At 41.4% G+C, this 19405-nt stretch overlaps 2 protein-coding genes across 3 annotated transcripts; one reads left to right on the plus strand and one right to left on the minus strand.

Moving 5' to 3' along the window:
• Nucleotides 1-173: 173 nt before the first annotated feature.
• xpnpep1 (X-prolyl aminopeptidase (aminopeptidase P) 1, soluble) lies at nt 174-16790 on the plus strand. Of its 2 annotated transcripts, none has more exons than XM_033624798.2 (20): nt 174-320; nt 1503-1627; nt 1975-2038; nt 2631-2735; nt 3197-3289; nt 3543-3686; nt 4740-4835; nt 5608-5689; nt 5872-6082; nt 7545-7634; nt 7723-7773; nt 8192-8250; nt 8610-8687; nt 9413-9484; nt 9605-9665; nt 9811-9880; nt 10339-10512; nt 14043-14119; nt 14250-14348; nt 14657-16790. In XM_033624798.2, exons 2-20 carry the CDS (start codon nt 1511-1513, stop codon nt 14774-14776), a joined length of 1863 nt encoding a protein of 620 aa, XP_033480689.1. In that variant the 5' UTR covers nt 174-320; nt 1503-1510; the 3' UTR covers nt 14777-16790. The 2 variants fall into 2 exon arrangements, with proteins under 2 accessions (XP_033480689.1, XP_033480688.1); XM_033624797.2 differs by lacking the exon at nt 174-320 and adding an exon at nt 1058-1200.
• LOC117255791 (uncharacterized) lies at nt 14418-18616 on the minus strand. Its single transcript, XM_033624974.2, has 3 exons — nt 18424-18616; nt 18217-18313; nt 14418-17160 (listed from the first exon to the last, which is right to left on the minus strand). The coding sequence occupies exons 1-3, from the start codon at nt 18527-18529 to the stop codon at nt 16818-16820; spliced, it is 546 nt and encodes a 181-aa protein (XP_033480865.2). The 5' UTR covers nt 18530-18616; the 3' UTR covers nt 14418-16817.
• Between the last annotated feature and the right edge of the window lie 789 nt (nt 18617-19405).

Genomic DNA, 19405 nt, shown 5'->3' on the forward strand with positions numbered 1-19405 from the left:
GTCGGATTCGATGATCCTTATTTTTACAGTGGTGTTAGACTGCTATATAATTTTAGACTCCCTGTTTAATACCGGTGTGTAGATTATTGTTGTGGCGATATTAAGATGACTTCTTATTGTTGGGTGAATGCATTACTCACTGAAAAGGAGGCGAGTCTGGATCCCTCTGCGTCTACTGGAAGAAACTGCAGTCACGTGACCGCAAACGTCTACAGCGAAATGGCAGCCTCCTGTTTTGTAAATTAACACAAGGTCCGAGCTGGCAAAGGAGCGCTTCGTTTTCTAACCCAAGAAACACATTTCCCAGACGAAACCACCGGGTGTGTATTCGCCATTTCACTGGCTGCATGAGGGGGGACTTAAACGTTAGCTAGCGGCGGCGTGGCGAGCTAACGTCTCCGTCTCCCGGTGGCACAGCGCGAGCTCAGAGAGGATGTTACTGTTATAAAATGAGGGGAACGGTTGGTCAGCACACGCCTGTTACCGCAGCACGCTGTGTGTTATGAAAGCGGAGAGAATGGCGTTTACTAGCTAGCAACTTTACAAATATCCCACCGGCGTGCTACCACACCCACTAACGTTACTAAAATCAACGGCGACCCAGTGAATGAATTAACGGTAGTTATTGTGTGTTACGGTTGGCCTGTTGATAACAGTGACTTGTTGGGTGAATAAAAACTCGCCTGTCCGCTTCAGTCCAAGCTCTGTGGCTTTATAGCTTTTTATCAGAACATCATAGTCACAGCTTTTTTTTATTGTAGTTAGTTAGCTCGGAGGTTAGATACGAAATGCGACCGATTCATCCAATGCCAACTTGTAAACAACAATCGCATGTGGAGTATTCAGCCAATAGGAGAGCTCACCGATGAAGGAAACTGAAGCATGATTGGTCAGTTTGTTCACACCGAGCTCTACGCTCTTCAAAGTGAAGAGTGATAGTGAATTTATGACTGCACAGTGTCTTCTGGCCTTTGCCTTGTGAGATTGTCGCTGTGGAAATAGGTCACAGACCTGTCGACACCAGCCAAGAAGCTTAGTCTGTTCCCTTTAATATTTAACCCTTATGAAAGTTGCTCAGTCAGCATGTTACAGCAGGTTAAAGATCCAGGTGTGGACTGTGACTTTGAGCTCCAGCTAGGCTGCAGTCACTCACTGTCCTGCTCCAGTCACCTTAAGTCAACATGACTTCCCAAAAGACAGGTAATCTAAGGATAATTAGGGTGGGTTTGAATAAAAGTAGATGAGGGAACCTTGACATGTTTATTGTTTAATGGGTAGATGTATGAAATTATGTCGTTACTGTGATTAAGTGGATTCATTTCTCATCATAAATACCTAGGTGTGACATGTCTGCACTTGGTAAATCCCAGCAGCTGTTATCCTAACTTTTGACGTTTACCTCATTGCTCATTTTACAGGCATTGTAGCTCTGTTTTGAACAAGTATGGTATCAAGAACATTACTAAATTGTGTCTTTGATGTCATGCTCTTTCTCCATGCAGCCACTGCCATGTCTCCAAAGATCACTGGAGAGCTGCTCAGGCAGCTTCGCCAGGCAATGAGGAGTTGTAAATACTTCTCTGAGCCCATACAGGCTTACATCGTCCCTTCTGGAGATGCACATCAGGTAAGTGAGATCACACACATAACGTTCACATGATAACAGTCACCCCCAAACATAAACTAAGACGCACAAGCTCACAGTCGTGCAGCTTCCACTCCTGCCTGTTTTACTTTCTGTGTGTCGTGATCGACTTCTGATTGTTTGGTCTGACCTTCGCAATTAATTGTAGCCCTTTTACCCACTGCTCCTCTCTTTTCCCCTCTCCATGCACAAGACATGATGTGAGAAGAGCAGCGAAGGTGGCATTTAAAATGTCTGACTGGTTGATGGCCACTTCACACTGATTGTTAATGAAGCCGATCTCTCTCTTCTGTCTCTGTCTTTCTCTCTCTGCCTTGCATGTCTTTCAGAGTGAATACATTGCACCGTGTGACTGCAGACGTGAATTTATCTGTGGATTTAATGGCTCTGCAGGTATGTTTTGCTTGCGTGTGAATGGCAGTGTGAGTTAAAAAGTCATCCAGAGTTCAAATCTTAGACCTGACGCCAAGATTTAATTCTCATCACAGTAAAAACACAGGACTAGGTGATATATATATACTCCCAGGAACATCCAACTTTTATTATGTTGATTTATTCAGGGTAAACCACCAGATCCTGATGCATTGTCTACTGTTAAATTTAGTCAGTACAGTAGATGCCAAGTTTGTTTTTATGATGTTAGCGGAGATGTAATTTCAGACTAGGTGGCCTACTTTGTTCTAAATCACTGTGGGAAATCAGCACAGTTTGAAAAGAAAGTAGGAGAGATCCCTCACTCTGACTGTGTGTTCGCTGCTGTAATTTTAGAGGCATATACTCTATATTTTGCTTTTTAGAACTGACCGAACACCTTTTGACCCAAGGTCTTACTGACGATTAATAGACCGTAATAGATTATCGTATCACCATTCCAGTGTCCAGTATTTTCTTGCATACATTCCACACCTATCTGTTGTCTAAACTCCATCCCCAAAGCAGCTATGATGCTGAAGGTCACATCTGTCATGTGTTGTGTGATGTATAGGTACAGCCATCGTCACAGAGCAGCACGCTGCAATGTGGACTGATGGACGATATTTCCTCCAGGCCAGTCAGCAGATGGACAACAACTGGACCCTCATGAAGATGGGTAATGTCCTGCTTGATGTCTCTGTTGTACATGATGAAAAATAAAAACTGACTTGTAGTATTGCTATGTAAGCTATAAACACAAACACTGATCGATTGTTTTTCCTTTTTCTTTTCCATTTTGTTCTCATTTTAAGAGTTGTGATCATTTATAGGGAACTCATACACAATTATAAACAGCAAGATTTGCATAACAGATTCTTTACTGAAGCCAGTCTTTATATACAATATAAAAAGTACCCTTAGCATACAAATATTATCAAAGGACTGATGATAAAGCGTGAATCACAGCCAGACTGTAAGTCAGGAGGTTCTGACCCCATTTTAATGTGGAAAATAAAGCAAGATTGTCCTATTTATGTCTGCACTGACTTTTTAAGACAGAAATAAATCATTAAAGATGCTGCATGAGTCAGGCATATTCTCTCTGTGTTTGATTGTGATATGTTTGTGTGTTTGTAGGGCTGAAGGAGACACCCTCTCAGGAGGACTGGCTGATAAGCATCCTGCCAGAGAACTCCAAGGTGGGAGTAGATCCTTGGATCATCGCTGCTGGTAGGTTGCTGTACCATTTTCTTCTTAGCAATCTTCATTACTAAAGGGGAAGGAGACACAGTGACAATCAAAGCAGTGTGAACATTGTGCTCTTTCTAGAATACAACAGGAAGTATTTTATGGGAAATAACAGTCTTACATTTTAGAGGTTTGTGGTTCCAGTACTTCTGCCCAGTCTGATTTGTAGAGAGATTAATGTGCTCACATTCTACTGCTATTTGTGCATCTCAGCACTGCTGATGTTATGTTTCAGATCAGTGGAAGAACATGTCCAAGGCGCTGACAGGTGCAGGCCACTCTCTGGTGGCAGTGCAGGATAACCTGATCGATGCGGTTTGGATGGACCGCCCAGAAAGACCCAGCACACAGCTCCGCACTTTGGGCTTAGACTACACTGGTCAGTGCAAAACCCCTTTTACGTCATTATCGCATGCACATTTTTTTTAAAATAGCTAAGTAGGGTTTTGTTTCAGAGAAACAGAGATATTAAAATCATGAAATATTTTAAGAGAATTTTAATGAATTATTTTACTGCAGAAAGAAGTATTGTGCGGTAGAGTATACGAGCCAAATTGTGGGAAAAATAAATCTGAGATTTTGTGATGAAGTCATAACATTACTAGAATTATGTTGTGTTTTTGAGAAAAATCATTATATACATCAATAAAGTTTTAGTTTAATGAGAACAAAGTTATACCACTTTAAGAGAGAAAAAGACATTGTTTAACGCCAATTTAGTCATGATTTCAAATGGAAAGAGTCTTAACATAAAGTGAATAAACTCACAGATTTACTGCCTGAAAGTCAGGTGATATACTAAAATAGGGAGTAAGTTGTGGTGGATGAATGGGTCGAGCACATGACTTTCACCCAGGACTCTGGGGTGCGTGTTTCGTATCAGAAGATGTTCGTTTATTATTTTTAGACTTAGCTGACTCATTATTTTCAGTTATCTGTGCAGTATGCCCTGATGCTTACAAAGTATGTCAGTTTGGCACCTGCCCAGTCTGTTTACACACGAGACATTCAGTCAACTAAGTCTAGAAATAATAAACCAACACAAAAACTGTGCTTAAATCATTGATCCACCACGACTTTTTCACAACAGGGATTTTGTGTCACTCTTTATAGTATGTCACCTGACTTTCTGGCATAACATTTGTTAATTTTTCCTGTAAATTTATGAGTATATTTATGCAATATTATCACTTTTTTCCTTGTAAAATCACATTTTATTCTTATAATTTTATAATTTATTTTATTGTACTTTATTTTTTTTCAAATTTATGGCTTTATTCTTGTAATATTGTGGCTTGGAGTATGTTTATTACCTTTACCTTTCTTATCTTTCGTCTCCAAGCCAGACAAAAGTTTTCAGTCCACTGTAACTAGATATACAGGTTTTGGAGGAAGTGCCCTGCCCATGATGAGCATTGCTGTCTTCCTATAGGTATGTCCTGGCAAGACAAAATCACAGCGCTGCGAGCCAAGATGACGGAGAGGAAAGTCACCTGGTTTGTCGCCACGGCATTGGACGAGATTGCATGTATGGAAAGTTTTTTCCAGAAACACACGTTAGTCGTGAAGGTGCTTGAACACAGTAATGGAAGTGATGAGATGGCTTACTTAAATCAACGATGTATAGAATGTGAAAATTTCAGAAATAAACATTTTCATTGGTCGTATCAATGACAGCATGCTTAATAAGCCCCGGGCCAGGGGTGGAGGCATCCAAGTGTGAAACATGTTAACCCACAGCTAGTGTATACACAAGCCTGGGGTCTTAACACCACAACCCAAAGGAACAAATAGTAAAAGGCCTGTTTGAGAGCTTGTTGTTAGTCACTTTAGGTTTAAGCAGTTTTTAGTTACCACTGTCTAAAACAAGCAGCAGCCATACCCAGCATCACCTCTGTTACATAAGTCCGTCTTCATACACGATCACGATCCAAGGACCCAGGGATGCACGGGTGTCCCTCTAGGTGCCTGTCTGAGCACCTCGGTCATCGTCACTAATGAGCTCTTGTTTCTGATTGTTTGGTTCGAGAGCTTGTGTTAATTAGAGTAATGCTGATTTTGATTGTCATCAGGTAGCATTCACACGAGAGGGTTTCAACAGGCGTTAAATTAAAGGGGATTCACTCAGGCATCCACAAAGGATGCGTGACAGTCCAATAATTACATTGATATTTAGCACCAGATAAAATGTAGTGAGGTTTCAGTTGAGATATTTGACACTGATTTTAAAGTAACTTTAATGTTTACTGACATTGACGCTTTCTTTATGATGAAACAGTTTCTTACTTACTTTTCCTCAGGGCTTTTCAACCTTCGTGGTGCAGACATCGAGTACAATCCAGTTTTCTTTGCGTATGCCATTGTGGGGATGAACTCAATAAGGTAACTGAATATAACAGTGCACCAGCATACTGGCTTAATCTGTATTAAAATGACCTTAATGCCACTGACTAATATGAAAGACTGAAGGAATAAAGGTTGATGATGAATTATTGGTCAGTTGGAGGAACAGGGATTTTCATCTGAATTTACTTTTTAACTGAACTTCCCCTTCCTCTCCGCAGGCTTTTTGTGGACCTAAAGCGCCTTTCTGATCCGGTATTAAGAGACCACCTGCAGCTGGACTCCCCCAGCAAGCCCGAGCTGAGCATCCACACGTTCCCGTACGAGTCGGTCTACACCGAACTCCAGGCCATCTGTGCGGCACACAGCCCCAAGGACAAAGTGTGGATCAGCGACAAGGCCAGTTGTGCTCTAACACAAGTCATCCCCAAGGTAAGAATAGCTACATTGTTGTATCTCAATAATGATTTCCTGGGTCATAAATGGGGCCACGCTCTCGAGCATCATCTGTATCCTTATACTTATTAAATGACACATTTTGAGAACGTTTCCTGTCGTCATGTAGGTCAGGTATGTTCTCACTAACAGCGTGCATTGCAGTTTTGCTGGCGGGAGGAGAGAAACACATACATTCTCAGACATCTCGGTGTCAGGGTTATTATCGGGTACAGCCTTGCAATAGTACAAATCCCCTTGTTTCAGCAACACCGCTCCTGATGTTTGTTGTTCAGTAGAACCTAAACGTATGAAAACAATCAACAGTTCATTTACTAAACCATTTGTCAGGACAGACAGGCATTTATCAGATAAATTTCTTTCTTCGGATCTTTCATTTTTGCCCGTCCAGATTATTGTGATTCCCTCTACACATGTCCTAGTAAAGCTGCTCTAAATCATTTATGGTTGGTTCAAAATGCAGCTGCAAGGCTATTAATTAGAGCTAGCCGTCGGCCCCACATTACACCTGTTCTTGCATCCCTCTCTGCCTTTTATCTATCCCCCGCTCTAACTGCAAAACAAAAGATAATTGTGCATTTTAGCCTCAACCCTCTGGAACAATCTTCCCTAGTACATCAGATGTGCTGAATCTTTGGACTGCTTTAAGCGTCTACTAAACCCACCTTTATAGGCAAGCTTTTCTGGGAGTTTCTTCATGTTTTATGTTTTTGTTTGCTTTAGTTTTTTCTGTCTCCCATTGTACTGTGTTTTGTGACTTATTTTACTTGATTTATTCATTCATATTTTTCATGTGTGTGAGTAGCTGTGTTTTAAAAAGTGTGATATGAGTAAAGCTTTACTTGCTATTTTGCTGATCAGCATTAATGCTTTTGACGTTTAAAGTTGGCACAACATTTTGCTTGAAATATTTCTAATATAGATATTACACATTCTAATAATTAATTTCTTTTGAAGTGGAAACAGATAACTTTTCAACTTTTTCCGTCCCTAGTGTTTCCAGTTGGTATTATTGTTGGTGCCTGTGTTGCAAAGACAACCTGGTCGCGTTCCATTTTCCTCAGAGCCTACCAACAGTTACCACAGTCCTTTGGTTGCTCCGCCACCTGCTGTTTCCACTACTGTGGATAGTAACTGCAAAAAACTTACATTGATACTCTTTGGAAACTGGAAATAGCTACTGAAAGCTGTCACAGAAAACAAAAGCGCTATCCTCTTTCTGTTTTGGTAGCACAACGCTTGACGCACTCCCTTTGTGTCTTACATCGAGCCGCTATTTTCCTTGGAAGTCGTATGCGGTGGCAGACAGAATTGCACAGTGAAAGCAATCATCATTTAGATTATAACAATGATTTAAAGCAAAAAAAAAGTGTCTATTTCTAATTTGAGATAACAGCTACTTTTCAAACTGTCAATGTTTTCTCTTGATCCATTCCAGTCTCACAGGACTCCAATTCCCTACACTCCACTCTGCCTCGCCAAGGCTGTGAAGAACGCCACTGAGATTCAAGGCATGAAAATGGCCCACGTAAGAACCTTTGGACCGCCTTAAAATCTGCTGTCTGTTTCACCCCACAATAAATGTATTACAGCATCTGCACTTTCCCCCCTAACAGATCAAAGATGCAGTTGCTCTGTGTGAGCTCTTTGCTTGGTTGGAAAAAGAGGTATTTTCATTATTTTTTTTCGAGGCCATACATTTGTAGATCTGTAGAAGAAGAGAATAGATTTCTCCGGTGTGTATTCACAGGGTTCCCACTGGACTTTAAAATGTTTTCAAATAACTGGATAAGCTAAAAACATTAATGATTTTTTAACGTGGTGGCCTCTCACGGCATCACATTTGTTGTACATATTTGCAGTGTGATGATATAAATGTTTATTAAATTACCATTTTCTAACATTAATGATTAATTGATCATCATTTTGAAAATTAAATGATTAGTGGAACGTTGCTGATTTGTGAGCGTGGGAAGCCTGCATTCAGTTGGAGGTCATTATGCAATTCGCACTAGACTGTAGGATATGCCAGGGTTTTTTTTACGGTCTCTTCGCATGACTTGGAACTGTGGTTATTGTTTATAGATCCCAAAGGGCACTGTGACTGAAATCTCTGCTGCTGATAAGGCTGAAGAATTACGCAGGTGGGTTTTTGTTTCCCATGAGGGCTCTATAAACTACCACATTTTCCTTGTTTGGTTGACACTCATGTTTAACTTCATGTCACCTGTCATGCTTAAAAGGCTGCGTTTTAAAGATGTTGTTTGAGACTGAGTCGTGATGGTGACGATTCTAGAGTTATATCCCCCTCTGCTGGATACAGAAGTGTAGCAAAATGTCTACCAAAGGCCTTGAAATGAGCTTGTTCATTTTTAAAATGTATTATTCTCTCCGTGTGCAGAAGAAATCCCAGGAAATTTGAACATTTAATCACCTGTCATCATAACGTGTGCATTGTTGTGTGGGAATGTCCCTTTTCTTACATGTACTTTGTCTACTCTAGTCAACAGAAAGATTTTGTTGGCCTCAGCTTCCCCACAATTTCCAGCGTCGGTCCAAACGGAGCAATCATACATTACAGGTTAGTCGGCTCACGAAACAGACACAGGTGTATTAGAGTTTTGTAATCGTATCTTTGAAAAGGTTTTTGTTCTCTACAGTGAAAGAAGGAAGCGCCGCATGGCACTGATAGCTGAGAGGTAGTCTTAAGTGGGGCAGGGGGAAATACGAAAAAAACAGGATCCAGGAAGTGTTGCTTGATATTAAATGGATACTTTGCATATTTTGAACCAGCTTTGTATCATAACAGTGTGGGTATTATGTGTACATGAACTTCCCTTCATCTTGCTGGAACTACAGATTGTACTTCTTTATTTTCGCATGCCATCGACTGACACTGACACAAAGAGTATAGAAGTGGATCTAGAGATAGCCGTCCCTCTATTTTCTGCAAACTCAGATCAAACCTGAGGTGAAATAGTGCTATAAATGTATTCTTCTAGCATAAAGACAATATAACAGACCAATGTGTATCAACTCTAGGTCTTCATCAGGGTTTGAAGAGCAAATAAACATTCTGAATTACATACCAGCTGTGGGTGTCATCCTCCCCAACAGATTAGGTCTAGCTCATAACCCACAGAGGGCGCTAAAACAAAAGCATGTGCCTCATACATGCACACAGGCCTAAGATATGTGAAGCTACAATAATGCATATTAACAATAAGTAAATGACATGAAGTGAAAATATATAAGCTCCTGAAAATACCCAACAGATACTAACATTTTTTTATCCTTTCCCCGCAGACCGCTGCCTGAAACCAACAGAACCCTCTCCATGAATGAAGTTTACCTGATCGACTCCGGAGCTCAATATGTGTAAACATGATAATCATTACATACATGAATTGCATTTAGGCTAACCAGCCGCCGAGGGAACAGTTGTAGTTTTTCATCCATTACATGCATTCACCAGCTTTTACATTCTATGTCTGGCAGTGATGGAACCACAGATGTCACACGCACCATGCACTTTGGGACGCCATCAGCTTTTGAGAAGGTAAAATATAGATTTGCCTGTGCACTGTTTTCACTGTCATTATAAGTAGTCTAATCTCAGGTCATAGTTTATTGACTAAAGCTATTTGAATTATTCTGATAATATTTAAATTGTTATGCTCTCTTTCTCTCTCTTTTTCCTCAAGGAATGCTTTACTTATGTACTGAAGGGACACATAGCTGTCAGTGCTGCTGTTTTCCCCAACGGAACAAAAGGTACAGTCCTCTGCTCTGACACGAGGGTTACCTTACATCATAGTATACCAGTATTAAATAAGTTCAGCACTGACAAACAGTGAGGCTCAAATTTCCTAAATATTCTTGTCCATGTTGAATACAGATCTATACTTTGTCTCAGACACAAAAAAAAGTCAGAAGTCATGACTAAAAATGTTGTAACTTAAGAGTAGCATCCTTCTGATAAATCAGTATCACGTAAACAGGATAAATTATAGCCATCTCCCTCTTCGTATCGGGTGAAAATGTTTACTTATTCATATGTTTGTGCACTGATTTCACTTTTCCAGCACACATTGATAAAATCACTCAATCAATTTTGCATTCAAGCAAAATGTTGTTTAGATATTTATATGCCATGAATTACGTGAAAAAAAAAAATGATGATTTTTTTTGTGTGTTAAAATGAAAGCTCTAACTTTCTGTTCTCTCCCCAGGCCACCTGTTGGATTCCTTTGCCCGTGCAGCTCTTTGGGAGTCAGGGCTGGACTACCTCCACGGTACGGGTCACGGCGTGGGTTGCTTCCTCAACGTCCACGAAGGGCCCTGCGGCATCAGCTACAAGACCTTTGCTGATGAACCTCTGGAGGCTGGCATGATCGTTAGTGATGGTACGGTAGTGGGGCAGGGAGGGGAGTGATTTTGATTTAGCCAGTGCTACAGTTACAGGACTCTGTGATCTTTCAAAGGGCCAGTGTGTAAAATGGGTTGAAAACAGTGACATCAGTGGCCAAATTCTAGATTGCAGGGCTCACTCGCTCACCCCTCCCGTCGGGTAAATGATGGCGGCCTCATAGGGACAAAAGGCCTTGCGCACGAGTTTTTCAGGAGTAGGTCTATCTAGCGACGAGGTGTATGTTTATTTAGAAATCTAAGCCATGTTACGATATTGTAATGAATCCCTCACGAGCAGGAGACCAGAGGAGCGTTCGGGAAAAAGGCCCGTTTATTTGAGCACTCCAGAAACTCCGGTAACACTCCAGGGGGTAAAAGACTCCGTCCCAAACTCTGACTCTTCTAGCGTAACAGACACACATCATAACTTTACACACATAACTCGTTTACCATACCGAGTGGGGACCCCCCTCCCCTCTCTGCTCAACCTCCAGCCCGCACACTGACTGACAGCGTAACCGGTAAACAGAGCTCAGCTGTTTATTTAGCCTAGCAATATCTCCGGACTATAGTAGCTGCAATGGACGACTTTGAACGCGATTTTAGAGTTTCTTGTAGCGGACACAGACCCAGAGCCATACCTGTTTGAGCCGGAGCACACAGATGAGGAACTCCATGTGTTTGATGCTGAGCGGGTGAGAAGAGAGGCTGAATGCACAGAATGGGATTCGGTGCTACTGCTACCATCGTTGGGCAGATATATCACCAGGAGGAAAAGCGCCGCAGAGAGTGCATCACAAGGAGTGAAGTTGCGTCTTCTTTTCCTCGCAGATGACGGTTCGGGTTCATTCTCTCCTGTTGCGTGGTAAGTGTGGTCCATTCGCAAACTTTATAACTAAAAAAACTTTTCACTACTCTCTATCGACAAACTACTAACACTCTCTGCTGTTTCCTCCTCCTTCTTCCTTCCTTCCGCTGTCTTTGTTGGTTCATTTATACATGCGAAACGCATTCTCTGGCTGGCTGGATTGTCCGCTCGGTCTGCTGTACATACATGGCGGCGCAAGATGGCGAGCTCTCTAAAGCAAGGCCCTTGCTATATACAGTACAGGCCAAAAGTTTGGACACACCTTCTCATTCAATGCGTTTTCTTTATTTTCATGACTATTTACATTGTAGATTCTCACTGAAGGCATCAAAACTATGAATGAACACATGTGGAGTTATGTACTTAACAAAAAAAGGTGAAATAACTGAAAACATGTTTTATATTCTAGTTTCTTCAAAATAGCCACCCTTTGCTCTGATTACTGCTTTGCACACTCTTGGCATTCTCTCCATGAGCTTCAAGAGGTAGTCACCTGAAATGGTTTCCACTTCACAGGTGTGCCTTATCAGGGTTAATTAGTGGAATTTCTTGCTTTATCAATGGGGTTGGGACCATCAGTTGTGTTGTGCAGAAGTCAGGTTAATACACAGCCGACAGCCCTATTGGACAACTGTTAAAATTCATATTATGGCAAGAACCAATCAGCTAACTAAAGAAAAACGAGTGGCCATCATTACTTTAAGAAATGAAGGTCAGTCAGTCCGGAAAATTGCAAAAACTTTAAATGTGTCCCCAAGTGGAGTCACAAAAACCATCAAGCGCTACAACGAAACTGGCACACATGAGGACCGACCCAGGAAAGGAAGACCAAGAGTCACCTCTGCTTCTGAGGATAAGTTCATCCGAGTCACCAGCCTCAGAAATCGCAAGTTAACAGCAGCTCAGATCAGAGACCAGATGAATGCCACACAGAGTTCTAGCAGCAGACCCATCTCTAGAACAACTGTTAAGAGGAGACTGCGCCAATCAGGCCTTCATGGTCAAATAGCTGCTAGGAAACCACTGCTAAGGAGAGGCAACAAGCAGAAGAGATTTGTTTGGGCCAAGAAACACAAGGAATGGACATTAGACCAGTGGAAATCTGTGCTTTGGTCTGATGAGTCCAAATTTGAGATCTTTGGTTCCAACCGCGGACGATCATTTATTTTTCAACAGGACAGTGACCCCAAACACACCTCCAGGCTGTGTAAGGGCTATTTGACCAAGAAGGAGAGTGATGGAGTGCTGCGGCAGATGACCTGGCCTCCACAGTCACCGGACCTGAACCCAATCGAGATGGTTTGGGGTGAGCTGGACCGCAGAGTGAAGGCAAAGGGGCCAACAAGTGCTAAACACCTCTGGGAACTCCTTCAAGACTGTTGGAAAACCATTTCAGGTGACTACCTCTTGAAGCTCATGGAGAGAATGCCAAGAGTGTGCAAAGCAGTAATCAGAGCAAAGGGTGGCTATTTTGAAGAAACTAGAATATAAAACATGTTTTCAGTTATTTCACCTTTTTTTGTTAAGTACATAACTCCACATGTGTTCATTCATAGTTTTGATGCCTTCAGTGAGAATCTACAATGTAAATAGTCATGAAAATAAAGAAAACGCATTGAATGAGAAGGTGTGTCCAAACTTTTGGCCTGTACTGTATATATATATAAAAGCATAACTATAAGGCTACGAAAACCAAACGAATTTTATTTTATAGCGATTATACACTTGTATAAACATATTAATGGGTAGAATATTCAGATTCAGATTCAGATTGACAATAAACCATGCCAAATATTACACACTGGCCCTTTAATTTATGATGTAAAGTTTATCAGTTGGATAAACTTTTCAGACATTAAAAACACCTTAAAGGGACAGTTCACCCAAAAATCAAAAATACATATTTTCATACATATTTTAACTGTAGTACTGCTATCAATCTAGATTGTTTTGGTATGAGCGTTGGAGATATTGGCCGTAGAGATGTCTGACATCTCTCAAAAATAATGGAATTAGATGGCACTCGGCTTGTGTTGCTCAAAGCGCCAAAAAAAATACATCTGAAAAACTCAACAGCAATGTCTCTTAACAGAAATCATGACCCAGTTACTCAAGATAATGCACAGACCTTGTTGTGAGCAGTTTCATGTAGGAACTATTTTCCAACTTACTTCACAACTCAGCCAAGGAGGACGCCATTCATGTCTAGATCTCTTGCTGTTCATGAGAAGATGCATGCTTCCTTCTGCACGGTGATTCGGTTGACGGGTGTGGTTCAGTCGAAAGAAAATAGTTCCTACATTAAACTGCTCTCAACAAGGTCTGTGGATTATCTTGTGTAACCAGGTCATGATTTCTGGAAAGAGACATTGCTGTTGAGTTCTTTAAATGTATGTTTTTGGCACTTTAAACCCCAAAAGCTGAGTGCCATCTAGTTCCAATATAGACGATAGAGGGCAGACATCTCTACGACTAATATCTCCAACGCTCTGCAACTCACACCAAAACAGTTGTTTGATAAATAGCACTACAGGTAAGAGGAAAATATGTATTTTAGGTTTTTTGACAAACTGTCCCTGTACCACTAACACCTCTATATAAGTATTTCAAAACCCAATATTTTGCCTTTTTCATCTTAGTTCTCTTTCTTTTTTCTAGAGCCGGGGTACTATGAAGATGGATCTTTTGGCATTCGTATTGAAAATGTGGTCCTTGTTGTACCAGCTAAGCCCAAAGTAGGTCCTTGAACTAAGAACAAGGCCAAATGTGTATATAATCATGATATCCATAGGGTTGCAGTAGAATTATTCTTTAAAAGCAGTAAGGAAAACCAGTATGTTTTTGTTCTCTTGTCTGTGTGTTCAGTACAACTACAGAAACAGAGGCAGTCTGACGTTTGAGCCCCTCACTCTGGTTCCTGTCCAAGTCAAGATGATGAACACAGAGCTGCTCACTCAGAAGGAGGTAAAGAATAACCAGTGTGATATATATTGTAAATAATCAAAGACAAATTCACCCACATTAAATTAATAATTTGTCTCAAAAGGTTTTTATTGGAAAGATGATTAACAGTTCAAATACATCAAATCATTAAATGTAACCTAGATAACACTCTGAAGAGTTGGAGAAAGAATATGAGGAATAGGAACGATTTAAAATCATTAACTATGCGTTTGAGTGTTTGATAATATTCCCAGCTATTCCTATTACGCTATGCACTACCTAAACACAGCCTCTTCATGGTTTGACAGCCTCTCTTCTCTGTCCTGCAGCGGGACTGGGTGAACGAGTACCACAGGAAGTGCCGGGAGGTGGTCGGAGCAGAGTTGGAGAGGCAGGGCAGAAAGGAGGCGCTGGAGTGGCTGATCAGAGAGACCCAGCCAATCATCTAAGAACTGACTCTTAAACGATCCAATCCCTTTGCCTAGGAACACTCTACGATCAGGTGCTCCGCAGTGATAATCGTTTGTATTTTTCTCATCTTTCTGTGTCTCACACTCGGCTTCTTTTGTAAAGCACATTGTATCCGCAGTTTTATTAAAGTTCATTCAAAAAAAATCGAGAATAACTTTTCTATGTTTACTACTTTGTGCCTCCAACGTAATCAGCATGTGCTGAACTATGGCAGCCTTACAAACCTGCTTTGAGCATGAGCATAACATCATCAGTATGTACAGTATTCAGACATTAACCCTCAAACATTAACACGCATTTACATTAGAAATCCACAATTACAACTTTAGACATGATTATCAGGCCTCTATATAACTGGCAGCATAATTCTGTTCTTACATTTTGCACCTTTCAGATTAAAGGTAGCCCGTTGAGTCTTCTGTTTACAGTCAGTGCTTCTCATCAAAATGCATTGTTTGTATTCTTGAAGCCTTGCAATCATGTTAAATGCATTTTCCATTTTATAAAACATTTGCAATGATGTTTTTAAATTATTTAAAATCCTGCGTTGTTTACATCAGTGTTTGCTAGCTTGCAATCTTCCCCATTGTTGAATTCTGTTGACAGCGATTCCTCCAGCTGTATCGACACAACCGCTATCAAACAACAGCTAACAAAATCACAAGTGGTCGACTGGACACACATCATAGACATAGGTGTGAAGAGTAACATGTCTCAGCTGTCTATGTGTTCAGATCACTGACACATGTTAATACCAGGGGTAAACTGGCTTAATCTTTTAGGGACACAAAACTGTTCTTACACTTTCTAAGACTTCTCTAGCCAGTGATGTCAAGAAAGGTATTTCCTTACAGTAGAATCTGATGCAGTGTCATGATCAAGTATCATATACAAATTCTTCTTCGCTTTTGCATTTGAATCAGTGAATTATTCAGCAACAGTCAGAAAACGTTTTAACTTTGGAGTAGTTTGTTATGAAAGAGAAGGTTAGGGTCTTAAAGGGGTATGCCAGTAATTCATTATTTAACTTTAAAATCAAGGAATTGTAAAGTGGATGGAAAATGCTCAGTTTTAGTACCGTGTATGGGCAAAGTTTTCAAACACTGGATCTCACATATCCCATAATGCAACTTGATAAGGTCTTAGGTTCCTCTCCTGGTAAACGGCCACATTTTTCAAACTTCACGCAGCCTATGACCTGGTAGCCCATTAAGCTATCTGTTATAAATTTGTAGTCCCAAAGCCTATGCTGTGATAACCATGGTGATATCACTATGACATCACCAGGGTTATTTTCTCAGACTTGAGCTACAGAAGACATTATGCAACTGTTTTTTACAGGCTGAGTAAAGCTCCCCCGAGCTCGGTCTCACTTCGAAGTCATCGAAATCTGACACTTGGCCAGTGACTTGTGGCGTCAGAAACCAACGAAAAAAGGCGTCCTTTAACGTCAGCATGATACACGGCCGGTTGCTGTTATAGTTGAAGGGTGCCCGGCACCATCAGGGTGAAACGCAGTGGGACAAGAACGAAAGTCAAGACGGCAAAGGTTCGACTGGGGCGGGTGGGAGTGGTGTTGGATGAGTCCAACAAACACAGACTGTCACCCGAGATAGCAGTGTTCATGTTCCGTAAGATTCTAAAGCCAAACCCTGTTCTTTTTTCCTAAACCTAACCATGTGCGTTTTTTGTTGAAGGAAAAAAACTTAAATTCGCGGTGTTGTACAGATGTAGTGCATTTATTTTGAAGGAGACTGCATGTAAACGTTAAATTTCCTGGGAAAACAGAAGTCTGTTTTGAAAGAGGACAATGTATGTAACAGGTAGAACTTGACATAAATGTCAATATGTGATGAGGTTGCAGTGAGAATGTTGAGTGTCCCTTTAATGGCCTGTACATTGTAACAACCTTTGACAGACACGGTCTCAGGGGTCCAGCTTCAGACCTTTCAGATTCTAGTGTCTCGCTTATCCAGTTCATAACAGTCCCCCCACCCCCACACCATAACTCTCCACCCTCTAAAGCTGCATGTAAAAAATCGGAGGATCCAAGGTGACACCGCTGTTGGGATCGTTGGCGTACTCTTGAAACGACAATGGCAGCGTCAGTGCAGTTTGCCCCTCCGCTGGTCCCTGCAGGGTTTTAGTCCCCCCCTCCTCCTCTTCCTCCTTCAGTCCTACAGGCAGCGGGTTGCTGTAGATGTAGTAGATCCTGGAATTGTCCTTTGCTGCCTCAGGTTTCCTGAAGAAGGCAAGAGGGTTGATGAAGCTGGTGGAGCGCTTCACTGCTTTGACAGCCACGGGGTCAGCCGCCTCGCCTCGGGTCACTGCACTCTCATACACATGGGCTCTCTTTGACTGCCTGGTGGAGAAGACGGCACTAATTGCACTAATGACTTCAGTGTAATTTTACATTGCATCGTACTCTATTTTAAGTTACAGTGATATGAAAGACAAACACTCTACAGACGGATTGTAAGAACACTCGTTGTTAGAAAATGTCAATTTTCTTTGAATCTGATTAATTAAGGCACTGACCTATATGTTAATAAAGGGACAGTTCGCCCTAAAATCAAAAATACCTACTCAAACTTAACAACAACAAAACAGAGCTCATTATTGTTACTCCCAATGTGATAATGTGGACGGATGCATCACCCACCCGTCCCCAGGAGTCCACAACCTGGGTGTCATTCTGGACTCCACCCTCTCTTTCCAGTCACACATCAAAACCATTACTAAGTCCGCTTTCTCGCACCTGAATAATTCTTCCAGACTCCGGTCATTGCTCTCTGACTCCATGGCAGAGACCCTCATTTACACTTTCATCACCTCCCGTCTGGACTACTGCAGTGGGGTCCTGTCTGGGGTACCCCACAAGTCCCTTGACAGGCTCCAGTATGTGCAGAACTCAGCTGCCAGGGTTCTCACCTGTGCCAAGCCCTGGCAGCACATCACCTGCACCCTCATCCATTTTACTGGCTTCCAATCAAATCCCACATCCACTATAAACCTCCTCACCTACTGATGCCTCCATGGTCTTGCCCACCCCATACCTGTATGACCTCCTCCAACCCTATACCCCATCCGACAACCTACGGTCCTTTGGCTCGGGTCTGCTCTCCAACCCCAACTCCAGCCTGTGAACTTTTGGGGACAGAGCATACAGTGTGGCAGCCGGCAGAGATTCACAAAGCTCCATCTCTGGACATTTACTAAATACTGCTGAAAACAACAAAAAAATGTTTTTTTTTTTCATTATTATTGATTTTGGGGTGAACTGTCCCTTTAAACTAGGGGCTGCATGTATACACAGAAGCTTCCATGAATCCTAATAAAGGTGAGAAGGCAGGTCAGTCACAAGTGTTTACAGCAATCATTTTAGTGTATCAAATCATATCTGACATCTGATGCTCACCTGGTGCGGTTGTAGCAGACAGTGATGCAGTACAGGCCAGTGACAGTGAGAACACACAAGGCCAGGGTGATGAGGACAATGTTAAACACTTTGAACTCTGGGTAAGGAAAAAACACATGAGTTTAACTTAAAAAGAAACGCTGAAACATCTTCCATTCAGTCTGTCTCTATGGTGACAGTGCTGTGGAAGTAAAGAGTACAACTCACCAAACAGAGCTGTGTTGATCTCCTGGTCATGTAGCCCCAGAGCTGCCGTCTCGTTCAGATGGAGGCTGTCTGCCTTCATTGCTCCGTCCAGTTGGGCTCCACTCATGCTGCTGCCATTGGCTTCCAAAACATGCACTAAAGATTGAGCTTCAAGCCTCTTCTTACTGCTCTCAATAGAAACCCGAGGCCATGTGACTCAAACAGCTCGACTCAGTCGCTGTGGAGACACCCCCTCTTTTGTCACCCCTCAGTTCAAGTTGGACACCCCCTCTTCTCCCTCCGCCTCTACTCTACTTGTTTACTGCTCATTATTCTGCTCAGCAATTTGGGGGGACACGGAGGGGAGGGAGATTTTGGGCCTTTTATACTGTCTGTAATAAGCTCTGAGTAGTGACCCAAAACCAGAAAGTGTGCATGCATTCAGCCTGCAAAGACCACCTCTGAAAATGTGTGAGAGAAAGTAAAGAGGACAGGTTACTTCAAATATGGTGCTCTCATGTGTTGTATTAGCTTTTTGTTCTTAAAGCAGTGTGAATCCTCTGATGTGAAATACATCCATGAGACGGATGAAGGAAGTCTCGCTGCCATATCTACTCATGATTAATATACACAAACAATGCTTGTGTGCCATATGCTGTCTTATACTTTTAAAAACATCTGTATCAGATTAGGGCTTTATCTTACAACTATTTTCTGGAGTTAACAAAATGAAATAAAAATCACCAAACACATGAAACCAAAGCCTTTTCCATCTGTTCTAACAACAGCTGTAATATGACCATAAAAATATTACAAACAAAATAAAGAAAAGCAACAAAAGGACACTGAAAAAAATGGACATAAATAAATAAATGAATAAAATAGAATAAAATAAAATAGAATATAATTAAATTAATTTAATTAAACTAAATTAAATCAAATCAAATCAAAATAAATTAAATTAAATTAAATTAAATTAATTATTGTATAATAATAATAATTA

The sequence above is a fragment of the Epinephelus lanceolatus genome, chromosome 3, assembly GCF_041903045.1.
Source record: "Epinephelus lanceolatus isolate andai-2023 chromosome 3, ASM4190304v1, whole genome shotgun sequence".
In the NCBI taxonomy this organism is placed as follows: domain Eukaryota; kingdom Metazoa; phylum Chordata; class Actinopteri; order Perciformes; family Serranidae; genus Epinephelus; species Epinephelus lanceolatus.

Excerpts from the sequence above, each read along its gene's own strand:
- xpnpep1 (XM_033624797.2), top strand. Across the intron at positions 5,690-5,871 it reads GTGGGGATGAACTCAATAAG|GCTTTTTGTGGACCTAAAGC; the intron begins GTAACTGAATAT and ends TCCTCTCCGCAG. Across the intron at positions 9,881-10,338 it reads TTTCCCCAACGGAACAAAAG|GCCACCTGTTGGATTCCTTT; the intron begins GTACAGTCCTCT and ends TTCTCTCCCCAG.
- LOC117255791 (XM_033624974.2), bottom strand. The coding sequence starts at position 18,529 with ATGAGTGGAGCCCAACTGGACGGAGCAATGAAGGCAGACAGCCTCCAT. Across the intron at positions 18,314-18,423 it reads GATCAACACAGCTCTGTTTG|AGTTCAAAGTGTTTAACATT; the intron begins GTGAGTTGTACT and ends TTCCTTACCCAG. Across the intron at positions 17,161-18,216 it reads GTCTGCTACAACCGCACCAG|GCAGTCAAAGAGAGCCCATG; the intron begins GTGAGCATCAGA and ends CTTCTCCACCAG.